Source organism: Vicia villosa, linkage group LG2, assembly GCF_029867415.1.
Source record: "Vicia villosa cultivar HV-30 ecotype Madison, WI linkage group LG2, Vvil1.0, whole genome shotgun sequence".
Lineage (NCBI taxonomy): Eukaryota > Viridiplantae > Streptophyta > Magnoliopsida > Fabales > Fabaceae > Vicia > Vicia villosa.
In genome coordinates this window covers 201,476,334-201,500,776 of record NC_081181.1, presented here as the reverse complement: position 1 = coordinate 201,500,776, position 24,443 = coordinate 201,476,334, and the positions used below count along the sequence as shown (strand labels likewise).

Here is a 24,443-nt window from a genome sequence, read left to right as displayed (position 1 = left end):
ATTAAAATTAAATATAAAACAAAAGTTTTTAAATTTAAATTTATGTGCCTGTAGTAATAGCAAGCGAAGCATATTTATTTAAGAAATAGCAAGGGAATCATATACAATAATATAGTTTATCTTAGATATTATTGTAAATAGGTATTTATTATCCCTTTTGAAAAGCTGGAAAAAGTAGTGCAGTAGTAGATACAGCCTAGTTATAGCAGTGTAGTTTGACAGTCTATGTGTGGAAAGTTTTCAAAGTACTACACATGAAATTAAATATTAAATTGAAAGGGAGAAATTGACAGTCTATGTGTGGAAAGTTTTCAAAGTACTACACATGAAATTAAATATTAAATTGAAAGGAGGAAATACAATTATTGTCAGAGAATTGTCAAATTTGATTTCACTTCTTCACCTAACACTTCCATCATCAATAAACACTACACACCATAGAAAGAAGAGAAAATTATATTGTATAGTAAAAAATTCAAAAAAATAGCAAGAAAATTTCATTCTGATACATAATTTTTTCATCTAATTATATACTTACTTGAAATAATTAAAACTATTTCTAAAAAAATATAGACATTTCATATAAAAACAAATTCAACAAAAATATAATCAGAAAAAAATAAATTGAAAAAAAATAAAAAATTCATCAAATATATTTTGTCCTTAAAAAAACACAAATAGTTATGATTTTAAAAAATAGTAATTCTTTTACACTTTAAACTATTCTCCTTAAATACATATCAAATTCACACCATTCAAATTAAATACATACCATAATTTCCAAATGTTTACTTAAAAAATTTGAATAAGAGAAGAAAAAGATTTTAAAGCTATAAATGAGTATTGATAGGAGTAGAAGAAGAACATGTGCTGAAATTGCAAGTAGTAATCTTAAAAATCAGAATGTATTTTAAAAAAAGTTGTGATCTTGAAAATGAATTATTGAATCAATTTGGATCTGCATTTAGTTAGTAATTAATTGTCAAATCTATGAAATCAAAAGAAAAAAAAAACTCATAAAAAATTTATGAGATCATAAGCCAAAGAGAATACATCTGTATTGTTGTTTCTTGAGATCATATATAAATCATATATAAATCAAAATTATTAATAAAATTATTTTATTCATAAATTATTTTTGTATAAAATCAATTAATATTATTATAGTTTCTATTCTAATTATCCAAATTTCTATTCATTGGCATGTTAAAATAATTTCTAATTAATTTTTTTAAAAAACCGTTCATTTTTTAAAAAAAATTAAGTTTTGGTTGAAAAATTTTATGTAATCTTTTTTTCATGCTACATGAGTGTTGTACAACACCTACTCCTGCCCTCTTTTTTTGTGCTATAAGTTATCAAGGACGTTTATTTCGTCTCTCAAAATCAAGAGAAAATTAAAAAGAGTTTCTTAATGACGCAAGATGAGTGAGTTCAAAGTAAATGCTTAAGCATTTAGGTTGTCCAAGAAAATTGATTCAATTGGTTCCATTGTTACAATTTTTGTTCCAACATTTATCAAGGCTACTTAAGATGCAAGTATTTCATTCATGATTGAGTTTGAATTCAAGGAACGAATATTGGCGTTGCAAAATCATCGGTTAATTTTCATTCACGAGCCATGTTCATGCTTTATTCAACAAGACTCACTCAAGATTCACTACAATGGTCCATCCGAAAATTTCGTTCCTCATTCAATATCAAATTCTTCACTATTCACTGTATCCATTCAAGACCATACAAATGTTATGTTTGTCAAGAGAATTTGGAAGTTCAAGAGAAATGTAATGAAAAAAAACCATTGAAGCACAAGTTCATAGATTCATCATTCAACATTACATGTTCATTCAAATATCCATTACATTGCAGATATAACAAAAGACCATACATTCCAAATTCAATTTGAAAAAAAAAGGGCATGTACACAAAAAGAAAGCGAAACGGTTTCGATCACAAGCGAACTATCATAATCTCTAATCTTCAAGCTGCTTCCGAAACCAAAATAAACCGCAGCTGCACCTCAATCCTGCATTCATTCAAACCGTGATGACTGAGCAAAAGAAAATCGGTTTGGTAATTCCAACAGAAGAAAAAACCGAGAATTGAAGTAGGTTCGGTAATTCCAACAGAAGAAAAAACCGAGAATTGAAGTAGATAAAAAACGAACCGAAATCCTGCAAGTTAAAAAACGGCATCAATTCACTAAAGGCGGGGCAGAAATTGATAACAGAATAAAAAAAACAAAAAGAAGAAAAAGGAGATAACAGTTCACCAAGAGAGAATTGCAACGAGAGAAGAGAGAACAAACTCATAACAAAGGGTAGGTAATCTTCTGCACGAACCCTCTCCCAATCTTGAACTCTCTCTAACGCAACAGAAACCTGTAACAAACTTTTCTCCACAATCTTCAATCTCCAAGCCTTTCTCTGAATTCACACATTCTTCAACCATCTTTCTCCTTCGAACCTTCAATCTTTCTCTCCAACCTTCATTCACCGATTCACCAACAACTTCAATTCACAGAAAACTCTCTAAAAACTTCTAAAAAAACGCAACAAACTCTCTCTGAATCATCTGGAATCTTCATCGGTAACAAACTTTTCCAACATCGATCGTTCTTCACCATCTCTGAATAATCAATCTCGAACCAATCTTCATCTTCACATGTTCGATTCTCAATTGCTCTGCAAGATCGTCACCGCACTACCTCGCAAACCTTCGCGCTTCATCTTCACCGCCTTCAACTTCAACAACAGCGACCACACTACGACGCATCACACATAAACTCCAATCATCATCAATCATCAATCGCCATCTTCAATCATACAGAACCTTTCAATTCTCCTCTTCATCCTGAAAAGAGAAGACCGGAAAAGAGAGCGAAGGCTTAAGAGATCGAGACCGGAAAAGAGAGCGAAGGCTTAAGAGATCGAGACCGGAAAAGAGAGCTTGCTGAGAGAGCCGCCGTCGTGGTGAGTGAGAATCGGAGAAGGAAGATCCACCGGCCGCCGCTGTTCATGAGAAGAAGAAAGAGTTGAGAGGTGAAGGATGAGATCGAAGGAGGATGTGTTTGCTTCTTATTATGATGACGAATTGAAAGATCTCGCCGGAGATGGTTCCACCGCCGCGCCGTCGAGTCCAGACGAGAGAAGAAGAAGAACGTGAGCATCTCACGTAAACACAACCCTAATCTCTTTCTTATTTTCTTGTTTTTGATAATGATGTGGTTTAAATGTCCATAATGTGATTAATTGATTTTAATTAGAGTTCATTAACAGTATTAATTGAATCTTTAACTTGAAAATGAATTAAAAAAAGTCTGAATAGCATTGGATCAACAATGCACTGGGCCAAAACCGAAATGCTTACATTTACTTTACCCCCACTGAGCCCAATCATGTTCTCTTTTGTGCCAAAAACCGTGACAAAAAAAACTGTCCTTGGGCTTTACCTTGGGCCTAGCGCCCTTACCTTGCCAGCACCACCTGATTTCACATGAACCTCCTCTGTTGCGTTTATTTTTTTAAATTAGATTTTTTTTTAACTAGTTTGCTTTCTATTATTTTTTTTTAGCAAAAACAATTACATTTGTTAGACTTTTGCATGATAAAAAAATATAATAAAAAAAAAACATGTTCTCTTGTTAGATTTTAATTGTTTTGTTACATAGTTTAGCTCTAATTTTGTAATAAAATGCTATAAAAACAATTATGTGTGATTAGCTTTTGCACGATAAAAATATAAAAACATGTAATCTTTTCTTTGTTAGGATTTAAATGTTTTGTTACATAGTTTTGTTCTAACTTTTAGATGAAAATGTCATAAAAACAATTTTAATCTTGCTAGATTTTTGTTTAGGATTTAATTAGAACTTAATTGCTAGTATTTTCTATAGCGTGCTTCCTTGTTACTGCTGATTTGTTTGCTGAGATGTGCGAGATACTTCGAGAGAGCCTTCAATTATGATTCGACTTGCTTCGTGTTCCATTTTATTTGTGGGACACGAATTCACTTCCAGTGCGATTTGTCTTACGACTTGATTTGCGTCGTGTTCCACTTTATTTGTGGGACACGAACCTATTTCCGATGCCAATGACCTGATCTCTCATTCATTGAGATGTATACTCTTGTATTATCTGGATTGTGTCTCTTGCAGGTTGCTTATATGGTTATGCTCGACGCGTGCCACATGTCGCTTGTGATACATTTTCACGACGACGCTTTCTGACTTGCCTTGCTTGATGATGGCTTACGCGAAGTATTCCAGACTTCTCTGCTTACGCTTGCTAGCTCATTGCGGATTTGCTATCCGTTCGGTATTGTCTCCTTGTCCTTTTTACCGCTTTCCGCATCATCCTATAACATGAGAAGTAGGACTTAGACATGCATCTGACCAAGCCCTCGAAAGAGGCTCTGTTTTTGTTGGTGTGTTTATATTTGTGCTTTGCGGCAGGGAGTCACGGTGTAATAAGTCCCAGATGGCACTCCGTTAAGTCCTCATGGAAGGCATGCGGAAAGGGTTAGCAATCAACCCCCGCCCAGTCTCACCGAGTCTGTTCGGTATGCGCACGCTACGCGTTGCTTGCTTCTGAACTAGCACAAGATCTTGTTATCGAGTATGTCAGGAAAAGGGTTCATGCAATCGGACCCCCGCATTTCCTATAGCTCGCGTCGCTCGACGTCGATGCTCGGTGTACGCACGCACCGTTTTCCTTTACGATCCGTGACGGCTTGGTTGCTGAGAGGGATTCGCTCCTCTTGTTTATGGCCCGATCATTTTCACGAGGTTTAATGCTTGGTTGACTCGGGTGATTCGCTCCCCTTGGCTATGGCGGGACCACTTTTCTACCATTCGGCCAGTGCCGTTTGTTTGTTTGCTTTACGAGTGGAGCTCGTTTGTATGATATTATTGTTTGCTTCCTCTTTCCCCCGTAGGTTGCTAGTTTAGTTTAGACTTGTACCCTTTGTATGATAACATTAGATAGCAAGCTTTCCCCCTTAGCTTAGGTTTTCCTCATGCATCTTTTAAAACTTAAACCACACTCTTTGATTTTCTTTTCTTAAGAGCTTGTTATTTTCGCTCCATTCCCAAGCCTAAGTCTCCAAAGGTCGAGCAGCGGAGTGTGAATGTAACTCGTTCACCTAAAAAACACAAAACAAACAGAAACTAGTTAGCCGAGCTACGGTAGCTCTGATTCTGCAAAACAGATACATAGGCAGCGGGGTAGGGCCCGTGCGAGCATAACTCTTTCTTTTCCCTACATTCTGCATGCATTTTAGTCCAGATTAGCATAGATTTGTTACACACCCATAGTTTTAGACACATGCGTGGATACCATCGAGTACGATGGGCGCGAGGGGTGTTAACACCTTCCCCTCGCGTAACCGACTCCCTTACCATTTTTCTCTGGTCGTGAGACCGTTGCTTTGTTTTGTGGTTTGCTGGCATTCCCTTCCTTTTCAGGATAAATATGTTAGTGGCGACTCTGTTAATTTTCGCGGTAGCTACAGGACTCTCTTAATTTTAGACCTAATTGATTGAAAGTAGATTGATACAGTTCTGAATTTTCTAGGTCAGAGAAATTTTGCAAAGTTTGTTATATTCAAGACAATGATATTGATATAGTAAGTACACAATGTAACAACACCAACAGTTTAACATACTATGAAAAAGTAATATAAATCTATTAAAAACGAGTAGTATAAAAGTAATGAATAATAAATAATATAAATAAAATCATTCATTTTTTTATTATCTTTTACTCACTATAATTATAAAAATTATTTATAATTAAATAACAAAATATCACATTATTTTAATTTCCTTTATTTTAAACGTTTGTGTAGAGTATTAAAAGGACAATTATAAATGGACTACTCCATAAATGAGCTACGTTAGTAAAAATATTTCCAATTATATATTAAAAATATGGTAATATGTTAATAGTAAATTTTTTTTTTGTTAAGATGGAGGGCCAAAGCCCAAGAAAAAGAACAACTACCCTACGCCAGCACTAGTCACGGATATACCGTCAAGATCAAACTTCAAATATTTCTGCAAAAACTCAGGAGGTTCCTAGAAAATCCGAATACCACTCTGCATGGTTCTTCCGTATCTTGCAAGCTCATGCGCACAACCATCCGTATCCCTTGGGGCATAGGATACTATATTGAGTTACTATAAAAAATATCTTCAAACTTCCATTAGTAAAATATCAATATTACATTAACAATAATTTAATTACGTTATATATTATTGATCCTATAAAATTTATATATTGAGTTACTATAAAAAATATCTTCAAACTTCCATTAGTAAGATATCAATTTTACATTAACAATAATTTAATTATGTCAAGAATTTCATAAATATATTAAATGCTCATAAAAATAAGTAATTAAAATTAATTGTGTTGATATATGTTAAAAAGAAATGTTAATAATGGTAATAATAACAATAATTCAAAGGTTTCTTTTTTAGTAAGCAAGTTGTATTCAAAGGAGAACTAAGGGTTCTAGACACCTGAATAATTCAAAAGAATTGAATAATTTTTTATCTTACAACTTCTAATATTTTTCTATAAATAAATATTATCTTTAAATGTATTTAAATATGCAATAAAGATATTTTAATCATTCATTTATTTTTATTTTATTTTTTTGACAAAATCACCATTTATTTATTTGTAATTTATTATAAAATGGTTTTTTTAACCTGCATACGAAAAGAACAATCAATTAAATTGTTATTTCAATCACATAATATGATGAATAACATTTATTAAGTGTATCTATTTTTATTTAAAATTGTCGAAATAGATTGAAAAAAAATGAAAGCACAAGTATTGTTATTAGTACTTCAATAAGCATAATCGAAGCCAGAAAAAAGATGTAATGGACCACACAATTTTTTCCATCTTTCTTCTTTATTGATGATTTAACCACTTTCTATAATATTATCTTTCTTTTATCAATAAAATTAACTTACAATATTATCTTTCTTTTACTAATACAATTAACTTGTAATCAAATACAGAAGTAGAAGTAGATGAAGGATGTGATGGAAGTATTGAAAGGAAGAGTGTTGGGAGGAGTTTGAGAGAAGAGACATATGAAGGATGGGATGGAAGAAGGTTGAGTAAAAGATAGTCAATAGGGCAGAAAAAGCATTTGCAAAAAAGAGAGTGATTAGATGTTTGCTTTTTTCCAAAATGTAAAAGGAGACATTGTTTAAATTCAAGACAAACAAAAAAAACTAATGAAGGCAAAATAATAAATAAAGAACACAAGGTTGATATGAAAGAAGATGAATTTAATAATAATAATAATAATAATAATAATAATAATAATAATAGTTGAGAAAAAAAGTAGGGGTATGATGTGTCCGAAAGCATTTTGCACTGCATTAACCCATTCTTATATATTCATCACTTATTCGATATTTCTTTCAATCTTCAATAATAATTCAACTTCTTTTCAAGATTATATTCTCTTTCAATTTTCAATATCATCTTAATAAATGTTGTATCTTAAATTAAAAATAATTTTAAATTAAAAGTAATTTTCAATTTGCATTGTGCATCACCACCTTCCATTTTAATTTTTCTTAAAAGTAAAACAAATGTTATTTCAATGTCATTTTTACATAAACAAAAAATATTCATCATTAAATATATCTTATATAACATAAACAAATTTATATATTATTAATCAAAATTAAATTAGTATTACAAAAATTATGACAAATTAATGACATTTAAGTGTATTTAATTTCAACAAATATTTTTACCCATTAATATCCTTCTTTAATATTTCTCTCCATCAATATTCTTCCACAACTTGTTCTGCAATTCAAATTTATTAAATGTAGTTAGTGAATAGGATGACACACAAGATTGCAAAATAAAATATTTTAAAAAATTATAATTTTATATTTTTTTTGTATAATCAATATTTAAATTTAATAATAAAAAATGATTTAAAATTAATAGCAATAAAATTCATTAAAAACGATAGAATAATTTAGGTATATTAAAGTTATGTTTTAAAAAATAAAAAAAGAAACGGAAGATTTTATCATCAATTTTTTTTAAAAAAATGTTCATATATCAATTTTGAGATCTCATCAACATTTATTTTTTTATATAGTTGTCTTTTCTCTCTCAAAAATTAGTAATAAAATATTTAATTTTTGTTCTAATTTTTTAGATCTAAACAGTATAATAAAAAATATAAATTTTTAACTGTTTAAAAAAACAATTTTTAGGTTGATTTGTTAAAAAAGAGTTGCAGAGACAAAGAGATAACAATTTGTAAGGATGGTTGAAAAATGAGTTTCGTATGGAAGTTGAAGAAAAATAGATTTTTTTTAAAAAGTGGTAGGTTAAAAAAATAAGAATTGAAAAGTGGTGACAACATGTTAAATTTGGAGACCTAAAGCTCCTGAAATGGAAGAAGATACACAGAAATGGATTTTGTAGATCTGGATCTATTTTTCCATTTTTGTAGATCTGAATCAATTTTCTCTTCTTTGTAGATTTGATTAGTCGAAGATGAAGAACAAAAAAGCAATACATAATGACTAAAGATGGAAAAAAATTAAAATGGAACAAAATTTAAAGTTGATTAACAAAGAAAATGGAAATACCTGAAAATAATAGAAACGAAAAATCTCTTAAACAATGAAATTGAACCTGAAAATCAATCGAATTTAAAGTTGTTAAATAAATACTATACAGAAACATTGAAAAAAATGGAAGAAGCTATTGAAGAATGAGATGAAAGAGAGAGAAGAAGGAGATGAAAGAGTGAGAAGAAAGAAAGTATGAGTTGGCTGGAAACTTGTGTATTGGGGAAAGAACATAGGAAGGAGTAAGAAAAGACTATTGAGTAAAAGAAGGGGAAAGAAAATAGTTATGTTTCCAAGGAAAGATTTTTAATTTAAAATAGATTCATGCATTGGAAAGAGCTGGAAAGAATAAGAGTGAAAGCCGAAAGCTAAAAGCAGAAGGATCCACGTGACACCATAATGAAGCAGAGGGGCATATTAATATTTTCCAGAACAGTTTATTTTCTTATATTGTACTGTAGTGGAATTGAGAGAAGTTCCACGACTCATTTCTAAGCGGAGAAGACAAAATTAGCCCCGCCACTTCACTCTCGGGACCGAGTGAGTGAGAAATCAGAACTGTGAAGTCTACTCACTTTACACCAAAGTCAAAAGAACTAATTATTCTTTCTACGTGTTTGCGCGTTTTCACTTTTCATCATCATTTCCTTGGTCTCTTTACCCATGAATGAAAAATTTTGCTACTCAGGTTAGCATCACATTGTTGACCTACCTTCTTAGAATAACCTGCCATATATTAATTTCTCTCTCATAATGTGATTCACACTTTCAGAGCAGGGAGAATAGGTCTTCCAATGCAGTGATTTTTGTAAGTCCATGAAATCAAACAAGATGGATTCAAACTCTAAATGTTCAGGTAAAGCTAACTTCATATACCATACCATAAGCTTTTTCCCCCCTTTTATTTATATCATTCATTATCATTTTTTTAATTGGATAACCTAGGTTTCTCTTTCTGTTTATATCCGAGGGAAACACTGCTTTGTTGCCTAAATTATAACTCTCTTTTATTTGGTAAACTATAGAAATATAAAACTTGTCCTTAAATTGTTCGTTCTATCTACTAATTTAGTTCATATACAAACAACAGACGCGCCGTCGCTCTCGCAGAGGTCTTTGCTCCTACAACCATTTCGAACAGTGTTGGGTTGTTTTTCGCAGTCCAATTTGGGCCAGCGAGATTCAGCTTCTTCTAGTTCTTCCGCTGATTCCAACCGTGTCCATAGCTATAAATATGATGTGTTTATCAGTTTCAGAGGCGCTGACACCCGCAACACTTTTGTTGATCATCTTTATGCTTATCTAACAAGAAAGGGTATTTTCGCCTTCATGGATGATAAAAGGCTTGAGAAAGGAGAATCCCTTTCGCCGCAACTTCTTCAAGCAATTCAAAATTCTATGGTTTCTATTGTTGTCTTCTCTGAAAGATATGCAGAGTCTACGTGGTGTTTGGAAGAGATGGCTACTATTGCTGAATGTCCTAAAGAATTTAATCAAAAAGTATTTCCTGTTTTTTATGATGTCGATCCATCTCATGTACGAAAACAGATTGGGGTGTACCAGAATGACTTTGTTTTACATAAGAAGAAATTCAAGCACGATCCAAACAAGGTTGTGAGATGGACGAATGCTATGAAGGTTATAGCTAACTTAGTCGGTTGGGATGTCAGGAACAAGTAAGTGTTATTCCCTTTCTTGCCACTTGTTTTACATTTTCTACTCGAATTCCCTTTGTTATTCCTTTTTTATAGTCAGTACAAATCCAGCCTGTTTATTTTATTCTTCCGCGTGATAAATAAATTTACAATATTATATCAAGCACTATATCTTTGTTCATAGAATTTTTAAATTTTTTTCTTATTCTTGCTCTATTTGTAATAATTTGTTTACTCTTCATCTGATCTACTTTCTTTACTATATAATCTATCGTTCTTTTCTTTACATATCTGAACTACTAAGATTAGTTTCCACTATCTTTTCTACGATAGGTGATGTCTCAACTTTCTCTCTTATATTGTCATTTTTCATCTTACTTTGTTTAATTCTACCATACAACCCTCGAAACATCCTCTTTTCCGCTACACTTATTTTATTATCGTATTGGTTTGTTACTGCCCAAACTCTTCATCCAACACATTGTTGGTTTTATAGCTGACTCAGTTTTTTCTTTAGATGTGCTTTTGTATCACATAAGACATCTGAGACCCTTTCTCCATTTCAACCACCCCACTTGAATTCAATGGTTTACATCACCTTTTATTTCTTCAGTCATTATGTACCATGGACTCAAGATATTTAAACCGTGTAAGTTGTGAAATGCCATAATCTCCAACTTTCACCTTAAGTTAGAAATGCTTTGCCTTTTACTAAAATGGCTTTTCATATATTTTGTCATGCTTCTTCTCAAGAGAAACCATGTGCTTCTAAGGCTTGTCTCCAACCTTCCATTTAGTTCCTTTCTCGATTCTCAAAGTAGGACTATATCATCTACAAAAAGTATGCATCTCGGCGTTTGCTCTTTGAGTTAATCCTTAGTGTAGTCATTTTGATCCATCTGATATTGCTCCATGCCTCCATCACACATCGTAGTAAGTAGATCACTTTGTAATCGACCTTCTCGGCATAAAATCAAATTGACTATCCGTAATTTTAATCTCTTTTCTTCGTCTTTGCTCAATAACTCTTTGCTCAATGACTCTCTGAAAAGCTTTGTGAGCCACCCAAGACTCTCTATTACCACGACTTTTCCATACCTCAATAGATATGTTGTCGGGCTCCAATGCCTTTCCATTATCTATCCTTTTCCGTGCTTTTTTTAACCTCATGTTCTTGATTCAAAAAAGATACTTCTCAGGAGTTTTTGCTATAGATTCTACTAGCAACAGCTCTCTATGAATCTGTAAATACGACACGTTTCTCAGTTTCCAAGGCCCTGACACTCACAGAACTCTGACCGATCATCTTTATCACCATCTCATCAAAAGTGGTATTCCTGTATTCAAGGACAATCAAACTCTCCATAAAGGAGAATCAATTTCACCACAACTTTTACAAGCAATTTGAGATTCAAGGGATTTTGTAGTTGTCTTCTTATGAGAAATATTGTAAGGTAACGTTGTGTTTGAATGAAATGTGGCTGCTGTAATGTCGCACAAACTTGAAGAAGACCGTTATCCCTGTTTTCTACTGTGTTGATCTGTCTCTTGTTCGAAAGTATATTGGGGTTTTCAAAGATGATTATAAATTCAAATATGACGTAAGCAACAAGGTTGATCAATGGCAGAGAGCTCTGCTTGAATTGGGCAAATTAGTTGGATTTTATGTTAGGGACGATATCATGTTGGGGTTTCGAAAGTATTAATTATTACTCCCTCCGTTCCTTTTTAAGTGTCGTTTTAGCAAAAAGCTCTTCCACCAAGATAGTGGATTATTAGAGTTACTTTTTCTATTATACCCTTATTTATTTTTCTCTTTCCAAATAAATTCAATCATACACTCTCCTTTTCCAATAACTAATTGAAAAATTTGAGGTGGAGTTATTGAAAAAATAAGGGTATAAATGACAAATTATAACATTAAATTATAAAACGACACTTAAATAGGAACAAAAAAATTCTTCTAAAACGACACTTAAAAAGGAACGGAGGGAGTATGTTTATTATATTTATTAATATTATTATTTATTTTTAGTGTAGGGACGATATAGTAAATTGTATAATTAAAGTTTTACCAAAAATTGTTATCATGACATGTGTCTAGGGTTGGCATCATGACAACCTTGGATTTATATATACTAGACGGCTACACGCACGATGCGCGGATACGTTTTAATAAATTGTTATCGATAAATATAAAATATATTTGAATTGATATTTTATATTGAGTTTATTTTTTACTTAAAAAGTTAATAATAATTTTATAGTTATATATATATATATATATATATATATATATATATATATATATATATATATATATATATATATATAATCTTTAATATAAATATATTATAAACATATTCAATACTATGAATTTATTAATATAACTTTTTATTCATTAAATTAATTTACACCATATCAACATTTTCATGAGTCGTTGTCATTTTTTTCAATTGGATTTAAATTAAAAATAAATTCAGTCACATATTATCAACAAAATATATAATATTATTAATTATAAATCCAATCTAAATTAATCGGAAAAGAATTATAATTATGGGGGATAAGACCTAACCCACTAAATTAACAAATGAAAGAATAAATAAAATAAATGACAAAAACAATACAAAACAAATAAAAGCTGAAAAGATAAATTAAAATTAAGAAAAATCTAAATTTGGGAGGTCAAAATGGTTCTTGATAAATTCTTCCATATAAAATGTGGTAATTTGTTCCATCATGTAAACTTTTATGGAATATGTAATTGGTTTTTCGATTTGTCAACGCATATATATGTTTGTGAGTAAATCATATTTAAGTTAGGTGACTTACAATTTGTTATCAATTGCTACCAATTGTGAAAAATTATAAAAAAGAACGAATAGGTGAAATGGATAGAAAAAGAGTAAGTAAATAATGAAGGTAGGATTAAATGTGTGCAAAAATACAAAAAAAAAATACAATATTTTATAACAGTTATCATATACTATTATTATTAATGTTATTATTATGACCTATCATTTTCTAAAATTTTTATTATACCAATTAATAAAATATAATAACCGATAAACAAAAATAAAATATTGCATTTTTATGTCACCTTTAATGAATAGTTAAAAAGATAAAAAAAAGTAAAAATGAAAATTTATAGGTGATTATGGAATAGAAAAGATATTTTTATATATTTACAATAATTTACACCAAAACATATTATTACAATTAGAATTAGAATAATATTAAAATTAAAAATAAAGTTAAAATATTAAAATATTAATATTTTTTAGAGTTATGCGTTTTATATTTTAATGTGTTGTGTTAATTATAAGAATATATAAATTATTTTTACAAAATATATTATTTAATTGATCTATGTAGTGTTTATGATTCTAAACAAATAAAACTCACTATTTTTTTTATAGATAAAGTTAAAATATAAATAAAATATTTTTTCTTATGTAAATTTAGAAATAAACTATCACGTGTATATCAAAAAATCCATATATCGATTCCATAGAAAAAAAAAGACAATGGTATTTATACATGGTTCTTAATTATGTAAACAACTATATAGGAAATTTGCAATGTTAATACAATTACAAATAAGTAAAATGATAAATTTGTCAAATCTCTAATCTAATATAAGTATCATCACTTACAAATTGACTAAATAAATCTACAACATATTTAACTATACAAAGTTAGAGAAAAGTATACATTATTAAAAACTTGTAAGACAACAAACAATTATATTATAGTTAATTAAAAATAAGTTAAAAATTTAACAATATAGTAATTTGATAAAATACAAAAGTTCAGCAAAATAATTAAAAAAATACCTTTAATTTAACGTATAAATTCTCTATAGAATCCATGGTATTTTGGTTCCTAATAAAAAAAACAAATAATAGAAGAAGAAAAATTGAATAATATGCTAAATTGATAAAATAAAATAAAAAATTAAAATGTTAAAATACATTTCATGTAAAAATTCTTCCTCCATGGCATGATGATTCCTAATACAAAAAAAATTAATAAATTAATTTCATGTAAAAATCCTTCATCCATAGCATGTTGTTTCCTAATACAAAAATATAAACAAATAATAGAAGAAGAAAAAATGAATAATATACTAAATTGATAAAATAGAGAAATTCAAAAATGTAAAAAATACTTCATATTCATGTTAAAATCCTTCATCCATGACAGGTTGATTCATAATACAAAAATATAATTCAATATCATAAAAGTTTAAAAATGTAATAAATTGTAAAAAAAAAATTAAATCAAAAATATAATTTAAAAAAATCTTAATTTCATGTACAAAACCTTTATCCATGTCATGTTTATTCTCCATGTAGAATTGATAATGATAATTGTATTGTGAAAAAGGAATAATTTAAAATTGACTTCAACTTTCATATATAAACTGATGGAGATGGGGTGATACATATGTTTGAAAAGTGGATGAGTTGTAACTTCTCACTAATGAGTAACTTCTCTTTTAATTTATTTTAATGAATTAATTACACTGATTTTTATTAATTAAAAAAATTAGTGTGGTTGGTATGAAAAATAAAAATAAATTAATACAAATAAGGATAGAAAGTTATAACTATAACAGTTATAAATAATGATAGAAAGATAATTAATGTGGCGTAACTCATAACTTTTCAAGTAATGGGAATAAAAAAATCGTAACTCATAGCATATCAATAGTTGATTTTTATTTTAGAAAATACATTAATATAATATTGCTAAAGATGATTTTGATAATATTGCTAGAAAAATAGTGGAATATAAAATTTGTAAAATCTAAAATTATACCATATAAGTAGAAGTAGATAGATAAAAAATATAAATAGATAAAATTAAGTATTATATATTCTCAAAATATAAATATATTAAAATAGATTTTATTAAATAATAAATTCTATAAAATAGCAAATCATTTTAATTTTACTTCATTATGTTTATTTCTATTTTTTTTTTTGAGAATATAAGACTTTTATTCCACAAAAACAGTTAATACAAACCGATCCTATAAGATCCAGGTTCCAAATAACAAACAAGTCACAACCTACCAAAACATACTATCTAATGCTCATATTTATTGCATCTATATACCCTCGTATGTGCTTAGATAGACTACTCCTAGTAATAACACTAGTCTTAATATTTTGAATTGTTTCGGTCCCTAGGTTCACTTGATTGAAGATAGCCTCATTTCTTGCTTTCCAAACAAAATATATTGTTTATGCCAGTGTCACACGAAGCAAGTGACGTCTCCATCCCTTCTTACTACATTCTTGCGCCAGCCACACCTTTCTAATTTTTATTTCTATTTTTTTTTTGAATAAATATACTTTTATTGATTCAAAAGATCGATTTGTACAAGCGATCCAAAATGGATCCAACAACTCAAGAATAATCTAGCAGACAAGAGAAATCAAAACTGAAAGTAAAAGTATCACTCCCCTATCATCAGAATAGCTAAATATCTCCTAATCTTCTTATTTTCCCACCCTCTATAGATTACGGTATCTATAATGTTTTTTACTATATTATTGGTATCTACGTCATTACCAAAACTTATATTATTTCTCATCTTCCATAGCTCATAGATCGTTTCCGCTGCCGCCATTTTAATCACTTGAGCTCGGGGTCCCTTACCCTTCGCCTGTTGAGTTAACCATTGACGCTCATTGTGCCAGTTGTGAGGGGTGCGCCTCACCTATAGCCAATTCAAAACTTCCATCCATATTCTTTTCATAGTGTTGCATTCGAAGAAAAGATGATTGATCGATTCATCTTTTGCGCAAAAACAGCAGTCCCTATATTATTGTTAAGTGCCAAAATGTAGTTATTTTGTGATTGTAAATAGTGGCACTTATCGATACTTTTTGTTAATAACGTTTGAATAATATCCCGTTTTGTGCATAAATACGTATACTTTGTGAATAGATATATTTTCATACACTTTTATACTTTTTGATAGTTTTCTACTCTTTTTGTAGGTATTCTTGCGTATTTGGAGCATGAGCAATGACGTGTTGAAGACACGGCTTCAAACGCGCGATTTTGAGCGGCGGAATCAATTCGTTCGGCGAATAAAGCTCAAAATCAAAGAATAATAAATCACCAATTTGGTTGATATGTTGTCATTGTTAGATAGGAAATTGAATAAGCTTTCCAACGCTTCGAACCGGGCGCAAATCGGAGTTACGGTTCTCAAGTTACACCATTTTTACTAAAAGCTGATTTTTCAACTCAGCGAGTTGGGCGCGATGCGCGCTCCTGCGCGCGACGCGCGCTGTACCAGATCCAGAATTTTATAAATAGGCGGAAATCAGATATTTTAGGGCATGGTTGGATATTTTAGAGCTCCAAACCATCCAATAGCATTTTTTGAGTGGAAAGATGCTAGAAAACACATTGGAGCTGTCAAATGGATGATCCGAGGTTGAATCCTTCATCAATCGGAGCCGACAAACCGTGAGATTTTTGGGTTTTTCTTCTTTTCTTCTCTTTGTGGTTTCATTTGTGGGTTTTGTATATATATACTTTGATCTCATGTATATTTGTCGCCCATGGTGTTGTATAAAGTTGCTTTACAATATAAACTTGTTGTTTTTCCTGATTTTTTACATCTTGATGTTTGGGTTATGTTTGGTGGGTTGTTTTGCATCTTGATGTTAGGGGTTTGTGTTGTTGTAGAAATAGACCTCACAAATCTTGATTAGGAGAGATAATCATTAGCTTCTTGATTGTAGAGATAGATGAAGAGTTAATGTTCACTTTGTGTTGGTTCGTAATGCTACCGGGTTGTTTGATTGGTGGAGAGATCGTCGATCGAGCAATACGGTAAGCTACCGTATGTTTGGTTGGTGGAGAAATCGTCAACTAAGCATACGATAGAACTCGTGGCGGTGTTTGGACACGAATGCCGACAACGGGCAACACGTGAATGGTTTAAGGAGTATAGTAAACTGAGTGCAACTGGTCGATAAGTTTAAGTTTGTGAAGAGTAGATTATATGCAATACTTGATAGTTTCTTCTATTTGAAGAATGTATTCTTTTTATGTTGATATTTACTTTTCCATTTCATATTTAAATTCATTCAAAACCCAAACTCAAGAACTAAGAATCTGTCGAACGGCAGTTCAGTAGCACCGATCTCTGTGGACACGATAATTTCCCGGATAAATACTTCCAAAACTTTTGTTGCTTGCCGCTTTACCGCTCCAACAAAATGGCGCCGTTGCCGGGGATTGGTGTTTTTATTGATTTCGCATTGCGATAGTTTCTTTGTTTTTGAGTTTTGTGAATATCGTATATTTGTGAATTTTCTCATACTTGTATATTTTTGTATATTGATACATGTTTATATTTCCATACTTATACATGTTTGTGTGTTTGAGTTTGTTCCTCTTCACTTTTGCTATTTAGCAAGGTGAAGTTGGCTAAACAAATTGAACTCGGATAGTTCGTAAATTCTAAATCTTCACTTTTCAATTTGTTTAGCCAATTAAGGATTTTGTAAATATTGCGTTTTATGTATATTTGTGTTTTTACACATAATTGTGTATACTTTTGCTTTTGATTCGTTTGTTAAGTGTTTGAGCAGGTCGCTTTCTTTTGGTTGCGTTTGAGGCGAAAGCATTGGCGTACCGTGGGGAAGTTACTTACCATTCGCGAAACAATAAAGGCGTCGAGCTTACGACGTAAAACAAGCGCTTGTTGGGAGGCACCCCAACGGTTTTGACTTTTGTAAATTCTGTTAGTTGTGTAAAATGAGATGTGTAGGTGTTAAGTGGAGGCTACACCAGTTGTGCAGTCTTTTAAACTGGTTTTTACTTTTCTGGTGTAGCGCGCGTCGCGCGCAAAGAGGGCGCGTCGCACGGCCTGGGAGCTAAAAAGCTTGGTTTGGCAGAACATAGGGCGCGTCGCGCGGTCTTGAGGGCGCGTCGCGCGCTGTGTTGCTTTTGTCTAGTGAACTATTTTTAATGGTTCACTTGGCTAGCCTTTTCCCACTTACACCAAGGCTTTATAGTATAGTATTTTATAGTTTTATTTTTAATTCTTTTGTTTGTGTTTAGATTCAAATTTTTGCCCGATCGCTTGAAGTAGCATTTGGTAATTCCCCAATTTTGATTGATTCAACATGCCAATTGTGCGGTAATGATTGTTCAAATTTGTACGTGGCAAGGTACTCGTTTATCGCTTTCTATAGCATAGCATGTTTTTGAGACTTTTCATTTGTACAAATTTCATATTACTCATTCTTTTTGCATAACTTGCTCATGACTTGAATCACAATTAGTTTCCCCTTTTTACCATAAATGTGAGGTGGCTTTCCATTGTGTATATATGTGAGTGACCGACATTTCTTGTTTTAACTGGATATTATTATGTTTAATCTTTCATTTGTATTGATTTTGTGAATGCACGAAAGTGATCAAGGCACTTGTTTGATTTTGAGCACAACTACCATAGCCAAATGTCAATTTACCTTGTGAGTGTGTGACCATTCGTAACCCCTTTGAGCCTTTTTATCATTGTCCATTTTGTTTTTGAACTTGAGACATAGTTCACATTTTTGATGGATTTTGATTATCGTTTTTCTTGAACCCTTAACTATGATGTTTAGTTGTATTTTTACCTTGCCTTAGAAAGTAGGGAGTATTCACTTTATGTTGTGATTGGTATGAGGTTATGAAAAGAAAAAGAAAAAAAAAAGGATGTGAGAAAGAAAGAAAAGAAAAAGAAAGAAAAAAGAGAAAAATTTGAAAAAAGAAAATAACAAAAAGAGTTTGGAATAAGATTTGTGTTAATAAGTTTTGTGTTTGGTGTGAAACTTGTGATGAAGAAGAGAGTTTGATTGAAGTTCCTTTGTTTGAAACTTTGTGGAAGTAATTACTCCCTTAGGTTTAGGCAAGTTTTTGTTTCGATTAGCTTTAGGACTTATCACTTGTTTGTTAACCGAGCCCCATTACAACCTTGAAAGCCCTTATGATTCGTGTCATTGCATTTTCAATACTATTTTTAGATGAACGCATAATTTTGTCTTTTGTTAGCAAGATTGTTGGATGTGTGTTCAAAGTCCTCACCTTTCGGTGTTTTTCATCTACCGATGAGTTTTTGCTAGGCGTGATTCGTGATTGAGCATGTTTTGTTTAGAATGTTTTTTGTATGAATTTTTGTACTTAGGAATCGTTTCATTTTCATGTTGTCGTTGTAGGGTTGTGGTAAGTATTTACTTTGTTCGTACATTTTTGTTTGAACCGTACAATTGTTTCGTTTTTCTAAACGTTGTTGATTCTTGATTCTTTGGATTTTTACTTTTGCGATTTGAGTGTTTGGCCTTGTTTGAGGACAAACAAATTCAAGTTGGGGAGAGTTGTTAAGTGCCAAAATGTAGTTATTTTGTGATTGTAAATAGTGGCACTTATCGATACTTTTTGTTAATAACGTTTGAATAATATCCCGTTTTGTGCATAAATACGTATACTTTGTGAATAGATATATTTTCATACACTTTTATACTTTTTGATAGTTTTCTACTCTTTTTGTAGGTATTCTTGCGTATTTGGAGCATGAGCAATGACGTGTTGAAGACACGGCTTCAAACGCGCGATTTTGAGCGGCGGAATCAATTCGTTCGGCGAATAAAGCTCAAAATCAAAGAATAATAAATCACCAATTTGGTTGATATGTTGTCATTGTTAGATAGGAAATTGAATAAGCTTTCCAACGCTTCGAACCGGGCGCAAATCGGAGTTACGGTTCTCAAGTTACACCATTTTTACTAAAAGCTGATTTTTCAACTCAGCGAGTTGGGCGCGATGCGCGCTCCTGCGCGCGACGCGCGCTGTACCAGATCCAGAATTTTATAAATAGGCGGAAATCAGATATTTTAGGGCATGGTTGGATATTTTAGAGCTCCAAACCATCCAATAGCATTTTTTGAGTGGAAAGATGCTAGAAAACACATTGGAGCTGTCAAATGGATGATCCGAGGTTGAATCCTTCATCAATCGGAGCCGACAAACCGTGAGATTTTTGGGTTTTTCTTCTTTTCTTCTCTTTGTGGTTTCATTTGTGGGTTTTGTATATATATACTTTGATCTCATGTATATTTGTCGCCCATGGTGTTGTATAAAGTTGCTTTACAATATAAACTTGTTGTTTTTCCTGATTTTTTACATCTTGATGTTTGGGTTATGTTTGGTGGGTTGTTTTGCATCTTGATGTTAGGGGTTTGTGTTGTTGTAGAAATAGACCTCACAAATCTTGATTAGGAGAGATAATCATTAGCTTCTTGATTGTAGAGATAGATGAAGAGTTAATGTTCACTTTGTGTTGGTTCGTAATGCTACCGGGTTGTTTGATTGGTGGAGAGATCGTCGATCGAGCAATACGGTAAGCTACCGTATGTTTGGTTGGTGGAGAAATCGTCAACTAAGCATACGATAGAACTCGTGGCGGTGTTTGGACACGAATGCCGACAACGGGCAACACGTGAATGGTTTAAGGAGTATAGTAAACTGAGTGCAACTGGTCGATAAGTTTAAGTTTGTGAAGAGTAGATTATATGCAATACTTGATAGTTTCTTCTATTTGAAGAATGTATTCTTTTTATGTTGATATTTACTTTTCCATTTCATATTTAAATTCATTCAAAACCCAAACTCAAGAACTAAGAATCTGTCGAACGGCAGTTCAGTAGCACCGATCTCTGTGGACACGATAATTTCCCGGATAAATACTTCCAAAACTTTTGTTGCTTGCCGCTTTACCGCTCCAACAATTATCAATCATGCCAAACTTGTATAATCTGTCTTTTGTTGCTAATTTTTCATGACAGGTGAGCCATAACATAAAGCATGCTCGAGGCCTTGCGTTATTACCATACACCAGATTTTTCCAATCCACTTTTACACCAAAATCCTGCAGTTTTCTATACATTTTGCTCATGTTGAAGTTATGCCAACCCATGATATTCTCCCAGTCATTCAGCCTCTGGACCTCAATTCTCTGGTTTAAGATAGCTTTCTAATTTTTATTATATAATAATTATTAATACATTTAATTTTAACTTTTAATTTCATTATTATAATTACAATACATATTAATTAAAATTTTAATAACCATTTAAATGAGAATTAAAGAAAATGGAATAAAAAACGGTGAGAGTTAAAATTATAAAAATGAGGTTAGTTAAGGAAAACATTAAAAAGAGATATTCAGTTTAAAAATAAAAAATAGAAGAGATATTGTACTCATATATATTTTATCCTATTTTTTAATTGAAAGATATTTTTTTGACCTATTAAGTAAAAAAGACGTAATATTATAAATTTGTAAGAGTCTTTGATATAATATTTTTTAAATCTTAATTATTCATTTTTTTTATCGAGGAAAGCACAATAATTTTGTAGAATATATATTATAATTTAACTTATATATTTTTTTAATTTCTTCTCTATTATAAACTTTTATATAAAAATTATTTTTATTGAAATTATTTCTATTTTTTAATATTATTGTAGTGTATTAGTTATAACATTAGTGATTATTAAAATGACGTTAATTTTTTATTTTTTAAATTAAAGTTAAAATAATATAGAGTTTTATAAAGAAAATACAATTATGTTTTATCCTATTATTTAATTGAGGGATATTTTTTCGAGTAGAAGCACATTATAATAGTGTTCATTTGGATATTAAAGCTGATTACTTGTTAGACAATGCGGGTACTCCTAGACTTAGGCTTTGCTGTTTAATCTTTTTGTTTGATTATTAATATACTCTCATTTTTGGCTTAAAAAAAAAAGTTAGATTAGAGTAGTAGAAAAGAAACGACTTTGAAAACGGGTGGACCCTAACGGGCTTTGTTAGCAACAAAACCGGGCCGGTGAAATTGAAAACCAAAACCGCCTTTGTTGTTACCGAATCCAACGGCAGTCCATAGAGACACATAACCGATACCAAAATACATCGAAAATTAGGCCATCTTCCCCTTTTTCAACTTCCTGTCTTGTTTCCCAATCCATCAATATCACTATATATAAAAACCCAAAACCCTCCCATTCAATTCATCACTCTCTTCTCTCACCTAAATCTTAACCTAACCCTCTCGATTCTTTTCCAAAAAATCCTCTTCCTCGATCATGTCGCACTTCAAGAGCAAGTACCATGATGAGCTTATTGCCAATGCTGCCTACATCGGCACACCTGGCAAGGGTATTCTTGCTGCTGATGAGTCAACTGGAACAATCGGTAAGCGTCTATCGAGCATCAATGTTGAGAATGTTGAATCCAACAGACAGGCTCTTCGTGAGCTTCTTTTCACTGCCCCGGGTGTTCTTCAGTACCTTAGCGGAGTTATCCTCTTTGAGGAAACCCTTTACCAAAGCACTGCTGCAGGCAAACCTTTTGTTGATGTCTTGAACGAAGCTGGTGTTCTTCCTGGTATCAAGGTTGACAAGGGTACCGTCGAACTTGCTGGAACTGATGGAGAAACCACCACTCAGGGTCTTGACGGGCTTGGTGCACGATGTGCTAAGTACTACGAAGCCGGTGCACGTTTTGCTAAATGGCGTGCCGTGCTTAAAATCGGTGCCAACGAACCATCTAAGCATTCTATCCATGAGAATGCTTACGGATTGGCCCGTTATGCAGTCATCTGCCAAGAAAACGGACTTGTCCCCATTGTTGAACCCGAGATCCTAGTTGATGGTTCACACGATATTCTCAAGTGTGCCGCCATTACCGAGCGTGTCCTTGCCGCAACTTACAAGGCCTTGAGTGATCATCATGTCATCCTTGAAGGAACTCTCTTGAAACCAAACATGGTGACCCCCGGATCCAACTCACCAAAGGTTGCACCCGAGGTTATCGCCGAGCACACCGTTAAAGCTTTGCAGAGAACCGTCCCCGCCGCAGTTCCCGCCGTTGTTTTCTTGTCTGGTGGACAGAGTGAGGAAGAGGCCAGTGTTAACCTCAATGCCATCAACCAATTCAAAGCTAAGAAGCCATGGACTCTTTCTTTCTCATTCGGAAGGGCACTTCAACAGAGTACCCTAAAGGCATGGGGTGGAAAGAAAGAAAATGTGAAGGCAGCTCAAGATGCTTTGTTGACAAGAGCTAAGGCTAACTCCGAGGCTACTCTTGGAACTTACAAGGGTGCCTCTAACCTTGGTGCTGGTGCCACAGAGAGTCTTCATGTTGCGGATTACAAGTATTGATCAATGTTGGTTTCTTCTCCCTAAAGACTAGAAGAGGGTTGAATTTTCTTGTTTGAGTATAGTGGGGTTCACTCACCACAAAATAATTGGTTGGAGTTTTTGTTTTTTCTTTGTACCTTTTGATAATTTCTGTTTCTATCTATTTTGTCAAGTATCTGGCGGATATGTCTTGAAAAGTTTGGTTTTATGAGACACTATTATAAAGTGAAGATCTTTGTTTTCTTTGCAATTATCTAGCTTTGCTTTCTTCGCATTTAATTGATGAAAATTATTATTATTATCATTTGAGGAGTAATTTGGAAGATTAATGTAAAAATTAATTTTTATTATTATTATTACTATTATTATTATTATTATTATCATTTGAGGAGTAATTTGGAAGAATTTGAGTTAATGTAAAAATTAATTTTTTTCAACAAAAAATTAAATATAATTTTTATTATTATTATATTTAATTGGTAGAATTTAAATAATAAAATATTATTAAAAATATAAATATAAAAATATGTACATATAAAATTAAAAATATATACATATAAAATTGTTTTTATCTAATATTTTTATACTTTATAATTAGAATATATTTTAGAGTAACAACATATTAAATAATAAAATATTATTAAAAATATAAACATAAAAATACATACATATAAAAAAAATTATCGAATATTTTTATACTTTATAATTGGAATATATTTGAGAGTTACAAAATATTATTATTGTTATCATTAGATGAGTAATTTGGAAGAATTTGAGTTAGTGTAAAAATTAATTTGTTATCCATTAAAAATTAAATATAATAATAATTATTATTATATTTAATTCGTAGAATTTAAATAATAAAATATTATTAAAAATATAAACATAAAAATACATACATATAAAAGTTAAAAATATATACATATAAA

At 31.5% G+C, this 24,443-nt stretch overlaps 2 protein-coding genes and 1 long non-coding RNA gene across 3 annotated transcripts; 2 read left to right on the top strand and 1 right to left on the bottom strand.

The window, feature by feature from the left end:
* Positions 1–1,783: 1,783 nt before the first annotated feature.
* LOC131647950 (uncharacterized) lies at positions 1,784–3,261 on the bottom strand. The gene is made up of 2 exons (XR_009298003.1): positions 2,273–3,261; positions 1,784–2,174 (listed from the first exon to the last, which is right to left on the bottom strand). It is a non-coding gene; the product is annotated as an uncharacterized LOC131647950 (long non-coding RNA).
* Positions 3,262–9,477: 6,216 nt separating this feature from the next.
* On the top strand, positions 9,478–11,950 carry LOC131651083 (toll/interleukin-1 receptor-like protein). The gene is made up of 3 exons (XM_058920754.1): positions 9,478–9,485; positions 9,655–10,305; positions 11,484–11,950. Exons 1-3 carry the CDS (start codon positions 9,478–9,480, stop codon positions 11,506–11,508), a joined length of 684 nt encoding a protein of 227 aa, XP_058776737.1. The 3' UTR covers positions 11,509–11,950.
* Positions 11,951–22,338: 10,388 nt separating this feature from the next.
* Positions 22,339–23,764, top strand: LOC131653605 (fructose-bisphosphate aldolase, cytoplasmic isozyme 2-like). The gene has a single exon (XM_058923848.1). The coding sequence runs from the start codon at positions 22,459–22,461 to the stop codon at positions 23,533–23,535; it is 1,077 nt and encodes a 358-aa protein (XP_058779831.1). The 5' UTR covers positions 22,339–22,458; the 3' UTR covers positions 23,536–23,764.
* Positions 23,765–24,443: the final 679 nt, after the last annotated feature.

Excerpts from the sequence above, each read along its gene's own strand:
- LOC131651083 (XM_058920754.1), top strand. Across the intron at positions 10,306-11,483 it reads GGTTGGGATGTCAGGAACAA|GAGTTTTTGCTATAGATTCT; the intron begins GTAAGTGTTATT and ends GATACTTCTCAG.
- LOC131653605 (XM_058923848.1), top strand. The coding sequence starts at position 22,459 with ATGTCGCACTTCAAGAGCAAGTACCATGATGAGCTTATTGCCAATGCT.